The sequence below is a fragment of the Jaculus jaculus genome, chromosome 18, assembly GCF_020740685.1.
Source record: "Jaculus jaculus isolate mJacJac1 chromosome 18, mJacJac1.mat.Y.cur, whole genome shotgun sequence".
Classification (NCBI taxonomy): Eukaryota; Metazoa; Chordata; class Mammalia; order Rodentia; family Dipodidae; genus Jaculus; species Jaculus jaculus.
In genome coordinates, this window is record NC_059119.1 from 43,018,811 (window position 1) to 43,037,081 (window position 18,271).

The following is an 18,271-nucleotide window of genomic DNA, read 5'->3' on the forward strand; positions in this document are numbered from 1 at the left end:
ATGCGTGTTTAATGTCTCTTTTATTCTATTAAGGGCCTACCATTTCTCTCTTAAAGATGTGTGGCTAAAACCCTATCTTATACTCTAGTCTCTTGGCATAGGTGAATGAATTTGTCCTTTCTCCTAAGTCTGCCTCTTCCACCACAAGTCTCAACTTATATAGTATTTATCTTTCCTCTAATTTTGGCATCCTTATATGCAAATCAAGGGCTGAATCTTACTTCTTCATATTGGTAAGTTTTGCTTTAAATTCTTAGATTTAGTTGCATATTATTGGTAGGAACTCTTATTCAGACTCGAAATCTCTTCTAATATAATATGTTTTTTTTCTGAAATTTGAAATTATTTTTAAATAACTTAGTAATTAGAAAATTGATAGTTCTAGGTTTCACAAAACAATTCTTTGTGGGTATGAAAAATTATAATTATTTTAAAAGACAGTGAGCTAAAATTAGTTGTTTGCTTTACTGCTTAAGTTTTTAATTTGTTGATTTCCCCAATTTAGATATTTACAATTATTATAAAGCTTTTTTTGCATAAGAGGTAGACTTTTGATTGCCTTTACTTTTTATATACTTTAAAGAATATTTCCACATAGCTTAAAATGTTTGGCAAATTTAATTTAGCAGTGGCATCTTGACAAGGCCATAGGAAGAATGAAAACACTCTTATTTATAATTGTTTTAATTTTCATCTGACTGCCTGGAAAACTTTCCCTGTATAAAGTGTTATATCCTTGTAAGGTTTAATAGAATCATAATGGCCTGAATGTTTCATGTTGGCTACACGATGACATTTGAAGAATTACAGCCTTTCCAAAGAGTTCCTTTTATTCATACACTTATGGGTTAGAAGCTAATCTTTTCAGAAGTTAATTATATCATTGTTTGGGGAGCAAGGATCCAGAGAAGCCAATAATCGAACAATCCTGTACCTGCTGATTGAATTTCTTTTTCAGAAAGGTTCAGTCCACTTGGGAGAATATATTAGCCTTTGCAGAAATAAAGTGAAGCTTAGGTGGGTGCATTTATAGAATGGAGGGTTTTAATAAGAAAAATAAGGTGAGAAGAGTGCCCTTTATGTAAATAGTATGTTCAATAGAATCTGAAAATATTTCTTCTTACTACATCCACAGGCAAGTCAAACAGAACGTGGAGCCCATGTATAATTTCTGCAAACATTTATTTCAATGTAGAGTCTGTTGACACCATTAAATTTGTATCTGATGGAAGCAGTTTTGTTAATGAGTAATTTAGACTTGTGCACAGTTTAAATGGAGAGATTGCTGAAAACCACTTTATGCGTGAGTCATCCATACATTTAGCGAGGTGGTGGATGCCAAGGTTAATTTGCAGTGAATCCATTTGTAGCCATGTCACTGATGTGTTAGTGCCTGCTATCTAGAAACATGCATAAATAATAAAGGCACCACACTCCTTCATACTCTTTTCCATATTGATATAAAGCTTGGAACTGTGATTAAGATGTACTGCTATTGTATTTAATTCACTTAAATAAGAAGGTAATACATACTTCTATCAAAATAATAAGTAAAAGTAAAGTGATAAAAAGTAAAAGTAAAGCTAGTTTGTAATGCAATTTATGTAGACTTAGTCCTCACTTAATGGTTAAGAGAATTTTTTTTTCTTTGTGCTTTACATCTTGCCCTGCTACATGTTTTATGGTGATATAATTTCTCCTGAAAGAATCTATGTGATGAAATGTAATAATATTACCATTGTCAAGTATTAGTGAAGTAAGTAATAATATGGTATGTTAAAAAGGGATAGCACAAGAAATGACACACTGAAGAGATTAATAAAAACTGAGATGTAGGAACATCTTCTTGAAATTGTATTTGATTTGAACATAACTTAGAAATACATCCAATATTTCTGAAAGGTCTATAAGACAAAACAACAAAGCTACAATGTTACTTTGCTTCTTTACACACACACACACACACACACACACACACACACACACACACACCCTATCTCTCTAAGCTTTTTTGGTCAGTTACCAAGTACTAGGGAACTGGGCTACTAAGGTATTTCTGGGTAGCGTGTCATTTAATCCTGCTAACAGTCCTATAAGATAGTGTTACTAGAATGGGGTTTTTGGAATTTAGGTAAAGTCCTTAAACTCCAAACCCCGAGTTTGCATCCATTTTCAACTAAGAATTGGAACCAGATTGAGAAGGATAGCTATTAAACTATTACATTATTTGGGGTGGTTGGGGGAACAATGAAGATCTGCTGACCAAAGAAGGAGGAATGGACACCCCAGGGGGTCTGAGAGCCCATGTGATAGTTCAGGGAACAGGTGAGAGTTGGGGATGTGAAAAGGGGTTTTCTAAAAACAAAAAAAGCCCATACAAACAGTAGCAGAGGAATATCCTTCCCACAATGGGAGGGACATGGTCCTACCAGAGTTGGGAGTCACTCTTCCCCCCCCAGACTCAGGCATGCAGACACGGACAGCTAAGGAGCTGTAAAAGGGCTTCCATGGGTCCCATAGGCATCTATTTATGTGGAGTCACTGGGCTGTTTCCAGAAAAGGTTGGCACAGGGGCACCGTGGGAGAGCCAATTGACTTGGTCTCAGAGAAGATGCTCTCTCCCTCTCTCTCTCTCTCTCTCTCTCTCTCTCTCTCTCTCTCTCACACACACACACACACACACACACACACACACCCCTGGGGACCATGTGTGCCACAGAGAGGTGTGATTGGTCTGAGCTATGGGTTGGCTTCAGAGTAGGGGACGAGAGAGCTGAACACCAGCTCTACTGCTAAGGCAGGGCAGGGCGTATGGGTGATGTAAGATTTCTCTCTTGGAAGCCTTTCCCCATGTAAGCTATCTGACGACTTTCCTCTCATTATCATTCCTACTTGTTCTCAGATAGGAAACTCCAGTCTTAGAGGAAACCACTTGCCCAGGGTCAGGAAGGTAAATAAATGATATAGTTAGAATTTGAACCCAGGTCTGTCTGAGACCAGAGTTCACATTCTTTAATTTCTAAGTAATTCAGGTGTACTTTAAAACATCATCTCGGGCTGGAGAGATGGCTTAGCCATGAAGGTACTTGGCTGTGAAGTCTTTAAGGACCCAGCATAGATTCCCTAGGACCCACAGCCAGATGCAAAAAGGGGCAAATACTTTTTGACTTCATTTTCATTGGCTAGAGTCGCTGGAGCCCCCATTCTCTCTCTATCTGCCTCTTTCTCTGTCTCAAATATATAAATAAATAAGTAAAGAAACATCATCTCTGGCTGAAGAGATGGCTTAGAAGTTAAGGCACCTGCCTGCGAACCCTCCAGGTTAAATCCCCAGTACCCAGAGAAACCAGATGCACATGGTGGCTATGCCAGATGCACAGGGTAGGGCATACATCTGGAGTTTGTTTGCTGGCTACAGGCCTTTGCAAGCCCATTTGTTCTCTCTGTATCTGTCTCTTTCTCTCTCAAATAGATAAATTAAAATATTTTTAAAAGTCATCTCAATTTATAAAGAAATACTCAAATGAAGTAGATTTTTAAATTTCAGCCAGTGGGAATGGATGTCTAGAGTAATGAAGGAGGGATTTAAGGATATAGCAGAGTTATGAAAAGTGGAATCTGAGAAAAGAAAATAGAATGTCTGTGGTGGAGAGCTATTGGATGTATAAGCATCTGATTCCCCCATTTGTTACGAAATTGTGCTGATGCGCTCAACCTATGTACCATTGTACATGGGTAAAAAGGCAAACACTGCCCTTCAGACATATCTGAAGAACAAAGAAAACGAGATGTGATAACCAGGCTGTTTTCTGTTTGTTTTAGTAGAGCTTAAGAACTGTAAAGCCACTGTAAGCAGGAAAAATTACTAGTTGCATGCTCAAGCTAGCAAGTCTTGAAATGCATTGGAAAAAAAAAAAAAGGCCACTGGAGAGATAAAGGTATTGCTATGTGAGCCTGGGTACCTAAGCTCTCTGCATCATTTCTATTGACAATCTGCTGGCTGGTCTCTTACATGCAAGCACCTTCTGAAATGTTCCTTTGGGAAATTTTTCATACTGAGGACTTTGTAAAAAGCCAGGTGATATAGGTGCTTGCAGAGTTTTTAGAACCTCTCAAGGACCATTTGAAATTTCTGAGATGGAAAACAAAGATTAGTTTCCCCCCCCAGAACAAAATGATCATCTGTTTAATTAAATTCACACAAATGTGACAATAGGTCAACTTTGTTTAATTGGCAGAATGATAATCACAGAAAAGCATATCACTTCACACACAACTTTCATATAAATATTGCTCTTTACAGAAGCATTTTCCTCATATAAATGGATGTTTGCATTCTCTAATTTTAATTTCTTTCATATTTGACACATTTTATGTGGTTAAGGATCCTCCAGACAAAATAGAGCCAATGTTGAACATTTTGTTTTCTTATTTTTCTATGCATCTGTAAACTCATCCGTCTACCATCTATCTATAGTCATATAAATAATAGACTACTGCTTGTAAGATAGAAAACCAGTGGTGTGATTTTAATGCCCAGGAACCAGACACACTATACGTCCCCTTCTGGTCTAGTTATGAAAATGTGGGAGCCAGTTTCCATGAAGGCAGAAAAAAATAAGATGTATAAGCATAGGTACTCAGAAAGAAAAGGAGAAAAAAAATCCTTCCAATTTTTTTTATATTCAAATTTCCAATGAATTGGATTATGTCCATTCACATTGCCTGGGGCCAACAGCTTTATTCTTCCTACTGATCCAAATGTGAATTTTTTCTAAGAGCACCTCACAGAAAGCAGAAATAATGTTTTACCAGATATTAGGGTGTTCCCATGGACCAAATAGTTTAGTATATAAAATATCATCATTGTATATACATAATAAATATATATTAGAAGGCTAGCCTCCCTGTTATATATTCTCTCTAAAATATATTCCAAAATAAATATTTCTTTAATCCCACTTAGTGTAGAAGAATCTCTCTCTTTCTGTCTCATTCTTGGGATTGAATCTACTGCTTTACACGTAATAAGTAAGCACTGATGCACCCCTCCCCCCGTTTTCTTTCCAATACTTGGTCTTACTGAACATACTCTGGCTTGGAAACACCTTGAACTTGTGATCTCCTCCATCAGTATTCGTAGTGCTACAAAGCTGTACTGTCAGACCTGCCCCTATTTCCTCTTACATAGGACATTGTAAACCTGTTTTGAGTATTCTGAATCAAGAAATTCCCTTTATTCAATGGCAAAGGAGTTGTAATGCAATGAAATAGAATCACAAAGTAAATCAGGAGCTCCATAAAGTTGTTGGAAGCATTGCTTTTATTAAATAGATAATTAATTAAGATCACTGCTATGCAGTGACCTCTGATTACTCAAAGAACGAGAGCCAGGCATGCATTATTCTGAGCTGTAACCCCGGTCTTCACCCAGGAGAGTGGAGCATGAAGACGACTTTTGATGCTCAGTGGTTTGACGGCTACTAGATAGTACTCGTTAAATAAGACCTGAATTCCGTGGGTGGGATCTGTTATCTGTTATTTCCTGACACGATTGCAGGGGCTTGTGGCTGTTCAGTCATAAGTCACCCCGTGTCGTATGTGAATAGACTCTTTCCCCATAGAAGTTTGATTTGTAGTGTGTTCGTTGCAATTTGCTCCACTGTACTAGATGACCTTGTCACATCTGCATGCGGCTCTTGTTTCAAAAACAAGTTGATATATATTTCTGCTGGTTTTTGAGGTCTCTCATCAATGTTTCCTCCCAAACTACTTCTTAAAAATGGCAGGAAGAAAATGGAACCCATTACATTCCACACGTGCCCAGCTTAATTGAAAAATGTGTAATCTGCCCTTACTCTAAGACAGCTGCGGGTGGACCTAATGAGCGTGTTACAAACTGAGCTCTCTTCCATTATTTTTGAAACAACTCTCCAGTGATCATGTTTGGTTGAAATCTACTATTGGCTTGCCATAGTTTCTTTCTTTTTTTTTGAATAAAGTCAGTATTTTATTGGTGTGCCAACATGGCAAAGACAGGGAAGTATAGACAATGTATTGGGACTAATTGGCTTATTTTTTGTGTTGCAGCTGGGACAACATATATCTTTAGCAAAGGCGGCGGACAAATCACGTACAAGTGGCCTCCTAATGACAGACCAAGTACGAGAGCAGACAGACTGGCCATAGGATTCAGCACTGTTCAGAAGGAGGCTGTCTTGGTGAGAGTGGACAGTTCTTCAGGCCTGGGCGACTACTTAGAACTGCACATAGTAAGTACATTCTAAAAAAAGTTTCATTACTTTCTTCTCAATGTTAACTTTTGCTTCATAGATGTCTTCTTTCTCCAGAAACCAACAGCTTGTTATAGTAAATATGAGTTACAATTTAGAGCCATAAAATCAACAGACCTGTTACTATTGTTAACACTTTCTATATAATAGAGGAGTTATTTTTTTTTATTTTTGAATCTGAATTCATCTCAGTTTTGTGTGCACAAAGACATTTTGAAGCAATCTAAGTGCCTTTAGGCAGACTTGCCAAGTTAATAAAGTAAGTTATTGCTCAGTAGAAACTATACCATCTGGCTACAAACAGGAGGTTGTAATGTTGGTGACATCCAAAGATCTGGATTCTTACTTTCTTTTCTTGCCAGAAAGTGGGGGGAATTATCAAAAGTTACATCATGTGGAAGAAAGAAAGGGAAACTTGAAGGATATTGAAGAGATTAAGAAGAAAAATGGCCAAAATGGAATATTTTCATGTAATGATTACAATTGTCTTGATACCAGGGAATATGCTATGGCTGCTTCTAAGATCTCGCCTGAGGGCATTCATTCCTTTATTGTTTAAGTTCTACACTCACACAAGAATTTACTCAGGAGCTGGAGAATTGGCTTAGTGGTTAAGCGCTTGCCTGTGAAGCCTAAGGACCCTGGTTCGAAGCTCAATTTCCCAGGATCCACTTTAGCCAGATGCACAAGGGGGCGCACACGTCTGGAGTTCGTTTGCAGTGGCTGGAGGCCCTGGCGTGCACATTCTCCCCCCTTCTCTCTCTCTCTCTTTCTCTCTCTGTCTCCCTCTTTCTCTGTCTGTTACTGTCAAATAAATAAATAAACATTAAAAGAAAAGAATTTACGCAGCACTAGTAAAAGGTAAATAATTATGAATGAAAAGGATTTTCTTCAAATAATTACTATTATTATGATTCTTTCTTGTTATCTTCTTTCCTTCAAAGATACTCACTGGGTTTCACTGCTAAGGAGTATTAATGTTTTACTGTATATGCAAATACAATAATTACATATCAATGGCTGGAGGGAAGCGTTCAGTAGTAGAACACTTGTCTGGTCTGGACAATTCTCTGTGTTCCATTCCCAGGAGCGTTAAAAACAAGCCAAAAAATGAAAAATTCTCAGAGTCTTATGCTCATTTTTTTTACACAATCTTTATCATGTTGAAATTTCAGAAGCATTTTATTGTCTCCATCCTCTATTTTCTCCTTCAGTACTGTTTATCATTTCTGCCTTTGTGATCATGCACATTTATTTGTTCCATTTTTAACATTTTTTAAAAACATATTTTAATTTAATTAATTAATTTATTTGACAGAGAAAAAGGGAGAGAGAAACAGAGAGAGAGACAGAGAATGGGCACACCAGGACCTCCAGCCACTGTGAACGAACTCCAGACACTTGCACCCCTTGTGCATCTGGATAATGTGGGTCCTGGGGATTCAAATCAGTGTCCTTTGGCTTTGGAGGAAAATGCCTTAACTGTTAAGCCACTCCTCCAACCCTTTTTAAAATTAAGTTATCTTTTTAAAATATTTTATTTTCATTTATTTATTTGAGAGAGAGAGAGAGAGAGAGAGAGAGAGAGAGAGAGAGAGAGAATGAGTATGCCATGTCCTGTAGCCCCTGCAAATGAACTCTAGATGCATCTGGCTTATGTGGGTACTGGAGAATTGAGCCTAGGTCCTTAGGTTTCTCAGGCAGGCACCTTAACCACTAAATCATCTCTCTAATCCCCTTCTTAACTTTTCAATTTACAATTTTCATAATATTACATTGTATTTTGATTACAATCTTCTCCCATTATTTTCTTTTGACTTGCCTGCACATCCCTCTACCACTGAAGTCCTTCTTTCCAACTAGTCCCTCTTCTGTTTTGTTGACATTTTGATCCATTTTATTTGGCCTAAATTTCTGCCTTTACTAGAACTCAGGCCCCAAAGGACATTTGATTAGGTTAGCATGCTCTTTCTTGTTACACAGTGGCCTTTAGGCTAGTCCTAAAATAATTATGAAAAACACCGAACACCAAACTGCATTGACATGGATTAACAGGGCTTTTATTCTCAAAGACTTTGTTATTTTTCTCTTAATTTTACTTTTATATTAGATATCTAGAATTTTCAATAAGCTCGGTAGAAGTTTACACAGATCACCAACTGCTGAATTCATCTCTAACCTTGAAAAAAATTAGACAAGCAGAAAGCAAGTCCTCAGCACAAACATTATTGAACATAGTAACTTTTCCATTCAAAGTACATTTGTCAAACAATGGGAACTTGGGGAAAGTAATGCCAGCTGCCTTTCAGCAAGTATCTTACAATCAAAATTGAAAGCATTTGGATTTTTTATGGCAGCATAAATAAATATCAGTTGAGATAAACTGAACAGGGAAATATGGAATCTTGCTGTTATCTCTCAACTTTCAAAATATATTTGCTTAGTTCTCATACAAAAGCCTTACTACTTCAAAATAATAAATAAAAAAAAGAAAGAAAACGGGAGCTTTTTTCTTCTACAAGAAATTACTTATTGATCCATAGCCAATTATACTTTTAGCCTGAGAAAAAGTTCTGCACTGATCACTCTCAAATCAGAAGGACTGTTCCTGAGTTTGTCACTCTATTGCTTTTTGTTTTATGAACAGAGTTTGAGTCTATAATGATGTACATTTTCATTCCAATTCTACCCTAACACGAGTTTAGGGTGCTTTCATAAGTAAGCCAGTGACCGCCTAACGTCTGTGACATCTGAATCAGTTCAATGCCCAGCACTCCCATTGATGGTGGGTTCCCTGTAGGCGCCCCGTAGCAGTCCGCTTCTCTGTGAATCTCCCTTGACCCAGCCTGGCCATTCACTTCTGATTCAGTGCTTGTCTCTAAACAGTTTTCATCTTGTATTTGAAATCTTCATAATCTTAGAGCCTTCCCTTAAATGGGAATTGGATAATTAGTTCCTTGGAGCCCCAAATATTCATTTCTTTTCAAACCTATCACTCTTGTATATCCTGTCGTTGGGCCCCAGTGTTATTGTAAATCTGGCCAACCTCCACCTCCCTGTTTTATGTCCACAGCCTCCAAAAGAGGCTTAGCCATTCAAACTCAAAAGACATCTATATGGAAATAGCACTTCTTTCCGTATTTCAACATGCACCTAAAACTAACTTGGGTATTTGTGGTGTGCATGTATTTAATATTGAAGTTGGCCTCTATTTTTTTAATAAAAAAAAAATCAGTGCTTAAAACAAGAGAAAGGAGTTACAATGCAAGATTGAACAAACTCAGAAGGCAGAAAGACAAGAGAAAGGAAGGGAGGAGAGAATAGAGACTTAAGACAATACCTGTGATAAAAGCAGCACTTTTGTCTTTGTGCGTGCCTTTGTGGTTTTTTTTTCTGTGTGTGTGTGTGTGACCTTTTTTGGTAAATTGGCAGTGGGCAGGGAAAGAATTGGCACATGAGGGCCTCCAGCCATCTTAGCCAAACTCCAGACATGTAACATTCATTCTAAGCTTCCCAAATTAATTCTTTTGCATCTTTGCAGGATTGGAAATTTAAAAGTTAAACAAGACTTACTAAATGTTATGTTTTTACTGTTTGTGTGTGTCTTTGATAATCATTGATTTAAAAATACTCTGACTTATATGGTTGTTGATATATCTTATCTATAAAAGTTAGAAATTTTGCTTATCTACCAAACTGACAGGGACATTTCCGTAAGCCTCCAAAGTCAGAAAAATATAAACTATGTACTGATGTAATTTGAAAACATATCTTATTTCATCTTGCGGTCATAGTGTGGCAATGAGTAGGAAAGTTGATTGTGTTCATTAAAAGAATATCCACTCTATTTTTCAATTCTTTAAAAAAATATTTATTTGAGAGAGAGAAAGAGAAACAGACAGATAGAAAGACACACACACACACACACACACACAGAGAGAGAGAGAGAGAGAGAGAGAGAGAGAGAGAGAGAGAGAGAGAGAAAGAGAGAGAGAGAGAGAGAGGGAGGGAATGGGCACCATGGCATCCAGCCATGACAAATGAACTCCAGATGCATGTGTCACCTTGTGCATCTGGCTTATGTGGGTCCTGAGGAATCGAGCCTTGAACCAGGGTCACTAGGCTTCACAGGCTTGTGCTTAACTGCTAAGCCATCTCTGCAACCCAAGAATCTCCATTCTTGCTGAAATGTATAATTGCAAATACTTAACTGTAAAAATCTGATTGGAATCTCATTTCAGCAAACATTTGAATATTTGACATGGCTTTTCAGAGTGATTGTTTGATCTCCCAGGAAAATGTAGTCACATTTAAATTTTGATTAACTGTATTCTTAAAAATATGACACATTGGACAAGATGGCTTTGAATCAAGTTGGCCTAGTTTGTGCATGTGGATGTGTTTTGTCACAATGATATAAATGCTACCACTATTAAGTGAAAGCCATGTGGCATGACTATTGAAATTACAAGAGGTTGCTAGGAATTGAGGGAATAATAAAGGCATGAAGTAAGGAGAAATTAATATATCTGCCAAGTTTGTATTCAAATATGTTTTCAGAAAGATGAATTGACTTAATTAGGTAAATATTGTGGCTTAGATTTTGTATAAATTGAAAAGTTTTAAATAGTCAAAACATGGCAATTTGGTTTCTATGTAATTATGACAAAGTCATCTAACTTCTTGTTGGCAATGTAGAAAAAGCATTACAGTCAGTATACAGTTATATTATTTAAAAGTAATATATGTGAACTCATTTCATAAATCTTCAACTACACATTGATCATGGTTGTTCAAAGAAACTCTGTGGTAAGCTTGTTTTGTTGAAAAAATTGTTACTTCTCTCAAAATACCACACTGGGCTAGATAAATGGCTCAGCTGTTAAGGCACTTGCCTCCAAACCTTAATGACCTGAGTTAGATTCCACAATACACACATAAAGCCAGATGCACAAAATGGCACATGTGACTGGAGTTTTGTTTGCAGTGACTAGAGGCCCTGGCATGTTGGTTCTCTCTGTTTGTCTCTCTTCTCTCTTCTCTCTCTCTCTCTCTCTCTCTCTCTCTGCTTGCAAATGAAATAAAATGAAAAAAATCTCATTTGTTATTATTTTTATTGTTTTTTTTGTGTATTGTTTGCTCATGTACAAGTGGGGTTCAGAGAACATCAGTGTCAGCTGTCATGTTTGAACTTCTTGTTCATAAGACGGGGATTTCAGATAATGTCTTCCATCAGATTGGATGGCCAGCAAATCCTGCTGTTCTGTGTCTGCTTCCCTCGACACTGGGTCACATGCACGCATGTGTGGCCACACTTGGCCTGTAATGTCAGTGCTGGGGATTGCATTGAGTTTTTCAAACTCCTGCTTTCTTTCCAGCCCCACCTCATGTATCACCTTGCAGTTTCTGTGAGGACTTGCTCGCTAGACACTTCAGACCTCCATTACCTTCTGATAGAGGTGAACCTTCTGATAGCAGAGAACTTGATTTGTAATAATGGTGAAGATTAATAAGAAAAATTATATAAAATATGGCTTGCTACCACTTGCGGTACATTCTACAAGGCTGTTCAATAATGCTTATCAAGCCGGGCGTGGTGGCACACGCCTTTAATCCCAACACTTGGGAGGCAGATGTAGGAGGATCGCCATGAGTTCAAGGACACCCTGAGACTACAGAGATAATTCCAGGTCAGCCTGGACCAGAGTGAGACCCTACCTCGAAAAACCAAAAAAAAACAACAAATAATAATGCTTATTAAGCCCTAATATAACTCAGTCCTGTGTTAGGCTTTGTGGATATGAATAAACTGGCTACTTTACCAATTGCTTCAATAGATATTGACTGGATAAATGAATGAACACACACCAGCTGGGATATCAGTAGACAGCCTAGAGTATTTACAGTATACTTTTTGTCCTACTCTGAGTGATACTTTTTGATATTTGCTCATCTCTCCTTGCATTTATAAGTCTAATATATATGTAAGAATAATGGACAAATCATGGCTTTTTAATGAAGATTATAAAGGGGCTTTTAAGCTATAGCATGTTTTACTATAAACACCTAAATTAGTGATGTTGAGGATTTTTTAATCAATATTAAACAATAATTTCTTATAGCAGCAAAAATTGAGCTTAAAGTTTTTTTTTATCAGATATATCATGTAATTTTAACAGTTCTGTCACTTTCAGAAAGGCCTCTTACCTATATTAGTCTAGTGATGTTAATTGGAGGTTCCTTAATACCTCTCTGATTTATAGAAGAAAGCCACTACAAATGAAGGCTTATTCACTTCCATGAATATTAAAGGTGCATTGATTCTAACCATGAAGATTGGAGGAGAGGAGGAATGAAGAGTGTTCTTTGAAATCCTTTCATCTTGGGAGCATGAAAGAGCATTACAAATCTGATTAGTGAATTGTTGTACATATTTGCCTTAAGTGTTCCTTCTTTATACTTTGGTGGGCTGGAAGTTGTATATGGAAGCCAAGCTCTTAATTGATTTTGTTGATTAGCATTTTTAGGATAGACTAGAAAGTGTGGCCATAGTAAATATTGCATGCCCCTAAATTACTTGTCAATTTTGAGATACATTCAGCATTTCTCATTTTCTCTGTCTCTATCCACATTACACACTTTAGCTTACCATTCTAAGATTCAATCCAAACACATCTCTTTAACGTCAGTAATTATGTCTGGGTACATGTGAATATAAATGAAATCATACACAATTATTCCCTCACAGGCTATTCTTGAATTGAATTTTTTTTTATCTGTAAAGTTCTTCTTAATGAACAAATGCACTTTCCTATGAGTTTCATGTTGCCACATAACATTTAAATTCTTATCTGTAAGTCATGAATAGTAGATACTTTATGTGGATTTTTCTTGGTTCTTTTATGGGTTAACTAGAACATGTGTAGCCAATTTAGCTAGAATTTGAAAAGAAAGAGTAGGCAAATGAGCTTCATCATTGCTGTAAAATTCTTGTCCAAATTTATGTACTATTAGTACCAAACTTTGATTCTGACAATTTTCACATTTCTTGGACAGAAGTTAATGCAGTTTCTTACTTTTCTAATTTACAGGTAATTACCTTCAATACATCATTTAATCTTTTGAACTGACTTATACATTTCTAGAATTCATTCCACATCTGAAATTCTGATGTTAAATTTACTACATGAGGGGGCTGAAGTTGGAGAGAGGTTCCGTGCTTTAAAGCGCTTGCCCACAAAGCCTGTTGTCCCTGGTTCGATTCCCTAGTACTTGAGTGACTCAACATGCACAAAGTCAATGCATCTGGAGTTCTTCTGCATTGGCAGGAGACAGGCTCTGGCATGTCCATACTCTTTTTTCTATATGCTTCTGTCTATTTCAAACAAGTAAAATATTTTTTAAAAAATAATAAATGATGCAAAGCCAGTGACTTGTCCTGGTACTGCCTCAGTTCTCGTGTTTATCACTTAGATATCTATGTTCTGCCTCACCTTATTGGTTATCCTCTTATCTCTGTACTGAACACTTTCCTGTCCATTTCATATTGGTTAATTTTATAAATTGTTCCTTTGATCTTAAATTACTTCTTTGATCATATTATTCCTTGTTAAAAAAAAAAACAAAACACTGATGACTCTCAACTGTGAATGGGGAAGACTTCATTACCTGTCCAAGTGTAGTGCCTTTTAAATTCTGATCTCAATTTCTGCTTTCAGACCCATCTTCCACATTTCCATCACAATTTTCCACTCAAACAAAATGTACTAACCCACTTTTAAAGAAAATGTATTTTTCCTCCCTTCTATTTCTAATTCATGTCCACAAGTTTCAGTCCCATTTTCACTAAATAGATTCTTCTCTGTCCTCAAAGTTTCTGTGCCAATGCTCCTATTTGGGAGCATTCCTTCTTCTCACATCCTGAGCTGAGAGAGAGAGAGAAAAAAAATAAAAGTCAGGGCTTCCAAAACTGGTAGGAATAGCCATAGAAGCATTCCCCAGACATTCTACATTAAAGAAAATGGTGTACATAGACTGGTCCTTTCTCTGATTGCTATTCTTCCTAATCCACTGTTTTGTAGTCAGCCCCAGGGTATCATGTTGAATCACTTAAATTCTGTAAGCTAAACCATGATGGGTTGCCTTAGCCATCCTTCTTTTCTCAAGCTAAACAGCCAAGGTAAGGGATCACTTTGTAGATTTTTTTTTTGTTCATGTATTTATTTATTTACTTGAGAGCAATAGACAGACAGAGAAAGAGGCAGAGAGAGAGAGAGAGAGAGAGAGAATGGGTGTGCCAGGGCCTCCAGCCACTGAAAACGAATTCCAGACACGTGCGCTGGCTTGTGCATCTGGCTAACGTGGGTCCTGGGGAATCGAGCCTCGAACCAGGGTCCTTAGGCTTCACAGGCAAGCGCTTAACCACTAAACCATCTCTCCAGCCCAGATTTTTTTTTTTTACAGCTACTTATAACAACTTTATTTCTTCTGTAGCTAAATAGTTTTCAAAACCCTACCTCCAAAAATGTTTTCTTTGGCCAATCCAACACACCATTATGGACTACCTGTATTGCAATTGACACTGTAGGACACTGGTTATTTATTACTGTGTATCAAATTTTCCTGCAACTTAGCGACTTAAAAAAGAAATCATTTATAATCTTGTGCTGGCTCAGGAAACTGAGGGCATGCTAACTAGTTTATTAGGGGAGAAATAATGACTAAGAACTTCTGTGCACTGAAGATATCTGATATGTCCTTTCATCCAGACAGAGTCTGTGGGTTCTAGAAATATAATGAGCAAGAGTTAAGTATATGCAAATGCATGATTAAGGATGCAAGTTCTATGAAATTCTAAATTCAATACATATTGACAGAAAATGAATGAAGGCATTGCTCAATGTTAATAGGTATTTAAAGGAAAATGCCTGGTGTTGTACATAAAAAATAACAACAAAAAAATCATATTGAAAGCCATAAGAAAAATGAAAGGCTGTAGTAGTTTTAAAACATGCAAGCAGGGATGGAGAGATGGCTTAGTGGTTAAGCAATTGCCTGTGAAGCCTAAGGACCCGGGTTCGAGGCTCAATTCCCCAGGACCCATATTAGCCAGATGCACAAGGGGGTGCACATGTCTGGAGTTAGCTTCCAGTGGCTGGAGGCCCTGGTGCTCACTCGCACTCTCTCTCTCTCTCTCTCTGCCTCTTTCTCTGTCACTCTCAAATAAATAATATTTTTTTAAATTAAAAAATCATAGAAGCAACCTAGCAAAGGTTTTGGCCAATGACCAGGTAACAAGATGCTATGGATATTACCCATGCTGATGGTGGACCATTCAGGTTGTGAGCAATCCATCTCAACAAAGGAAGTACCGTAGGATGTGTTAGAGAATGTTCCTATTGAAAACAGAGTCTGAAGTATAAACCAGAGGCAGAGATCATTATAAACTAGAGATAATTTTCATGAAGCCTGAGAAAATATTTATTATTTAATTTATTTATTTGAGAAAGAGAGAGAGAGAAAGAAAAAGAAGCAGATAAAGAGAGGGGGCGGGGGGGGAGAATGAAAGGGCAGGCCATGGCCTCACTGCAGACGAACTCCAGACACATGCTTTACCTTGTGCCTCTGGCTTTGTGTGAGTACTGGGGAATTGAACCTGGGTTCTTTGGCTTTGCTGGCAGGCTCCTTAACCATGAAGCCATCTCTGTAGCCACTGAGAAAATATTTTTGATAAAAAGGCTGTGAAATGGTCTTTCGGAAGGTGTTTTAGGAGGTAGTCTGCAAGAGCTGGGGATCCTTAGCTTAGCTGTGGGAGCAGAGCAGGCCTTTGCCTACCTGTACAAGTTGAGTAATCTTCCAGCCAACAAAGTACAGTCCTGGTGGGGAATATTCACTTCTCCTGGGAGATCAAACTACAACTAGATTTGTATACACATTAAAGGTAGGCTCTTCCCATCAAAACTCTTCCTGGACCAGTTCAAAAGATCCTTCCTGCCCACTGAAGTGAAGAAATGAAAGATTGACAGATAAACTAATTTTTGGTAAAAAAAAAAAAAAAAAAAAAATCCTTGATTACTCAAGAAAGTAGCTCTTATAGAGGTAGATTCACTTACTTGAATTATTCTAAGCATACTTAAAACTTTCACAATGGGCCAGTGTGGTGGTACATGCCTTTAATCCCAGCATTCCAGAGGCTGAGATAGGTGGATTGCTGTGTTAGAGGTTACCCTGAGACTACATTGTGAATTCCAAGTCAGTCTAGACTACAGTGAGAATCTACCTCAAAAAAAACCTTTTCATAATGGAACCTTTACAAGTTTTAAATTTATTTCTAATTTGATTGATGTTAAATGCATTTTGAAGTTAGTTCATGGTTACATTTCAAGTGCTCATGCAGCTCCTGACTACTATGTTGAACAGTACTTTTAGCATTCACCTGAGGTCTTTGTATCTCTCCTAACAGCTTCCTGAACGGTTGCAAGGGGTCTCTAATCGATCTCTCTGCTTCCAAAGATCATATTTCCCCCTTTACACAGAATTTCAGCTTAGCAAACAAATACAGCATAATGGATCTCATCATGGGATCAACCCCTTTCTAATTCATCTTCCTTACTGACAGAATGGTGCTGCAAAATTAAAAAAAACAAATGGCACTTGAACTTCCTGTGTAATGCATTCCATTGTGATGGACAGGCTGACAGCCTAGCCTCTCACCTGCAGCAGTACGGGGCTGCTCCTTAGTCAGCAAAAGCAGTGGCTTTGAGCTACATACAGGTCTGCTCATTTGAGCCTGTTTTACACGGATCCTCCTACCGCTCTGCATCTCACCTAGCCAGTTAACAAGCCTGGTGAGGGATGGGCTTGGCACCCTTTGCTGACTGATTTGGTGTGAAATTTCTTTTTTTTTTTTCCGATTTTTATTTTATTTTATTTTGATTAATTTTGTACTCAGTGAATATAGTCAAGTTGGTACCATTGTTAGCCTCCTCCCTGTCCTCCACCTCTCCTCAAGGACCCTCCTAGGTGGGGAATACGGGTCGTGCATTGTGGGACTAGCCATAAGTTATGGGTAGGAGGCAATGTCTCTGTGCACAGTGACCCAGCCTGTGGCTCTGACATTCTTTCCGCTCCCTCTTCCGCAAATTTCCCTGAGCCATGTTGCGTTATTTTAGGTCTGCTTCAGTGATGAGATCTTGGGAGCCTCTGTGTCTCTGGATATCTGGTTTGGTAGGAGTTGACTATTTTCTGTGTCTATCTCCTTCACCGTTGTGATTGTCCCAGGATTACCACGAAAACAGCGCTCTTGCTTGTTTCCCCTATTACTCTTAGTTTCAGCTGGGGCTCTTTTGAGGTATGATGGGGTGGTTCTTTCCTTAGGATCTGCGTGTGTCTGAAAAAGAGAAGCATATTCTCCTATGGAGAGTAAAGTTAGCACCAGATAAATGGGATAATGATTATTTTTTAGAGTGAGTTTAATAGGTCCTCTTGTAGCCCACGATTCATGGGAGGTTGATAATGGAAAGTGGGCTCATTTTTGGATTTGGTTCTGACTTGTTTCCCAGCTCCAGCTATGGGTTCTGTTCCACTGAAACAAATCAAGAGCAGTTGCTTTCCCACCATGGCTGTGCGCCACTATTGCACTTGTGTGAGCATCACCTCAGGTTGTTTGCTGATAAGTAGGTTAGACCATGCGTTGCTTGGACAGATATTGGTCATTTTCCCCAGTCGCTCATGTAGCACCTTCTGGCACTACATGTGCTGTCTGGGGACTGACTCTCTCCTAGCTTCCAGCCATGTCACTCCATGTTACATGCCAACAGCACTTGGTATCTTCAGCAGTAGGGGCTTACCACTAATCTTTGGCGGGTGATCAAGTACGCTGACAGAAATCTGTCTTCTTTTGGGGAAACCTTTTAATGAAGTTCATGGAGAAACTCATTGTATATTTATCAAAATTATATACATAGATATTTGATAGT

The 18,271-nt window shown here is 38.0% G+C and overlaps 1 protein-coding gene across 4 annotated transcripts in view; it reads left to right on the forward strand.

Moving 5' to 3' along the window:
- Positions 1-18,271, forward strand: part of Nrxn1 (neurexin 1) — a 450,130-nt gene that overhangs the window by 103,064 nt on the left and 328,795 nt on the right. For all 4 annotated transcript variants that reach the window (XM_045137745.1, XM_045137742.1, XM_004660157.2 and 1 more), the window contains exon 2: positions 6,091-6,272. In XM_045137745.1, the coding sequence (XP_044993680.1) occupies positions 6,091-6,272 (182 nt within the window). The remainder of the gene's footprint in view (positions 1-6,090; positions 6,273-18,271) is intronic.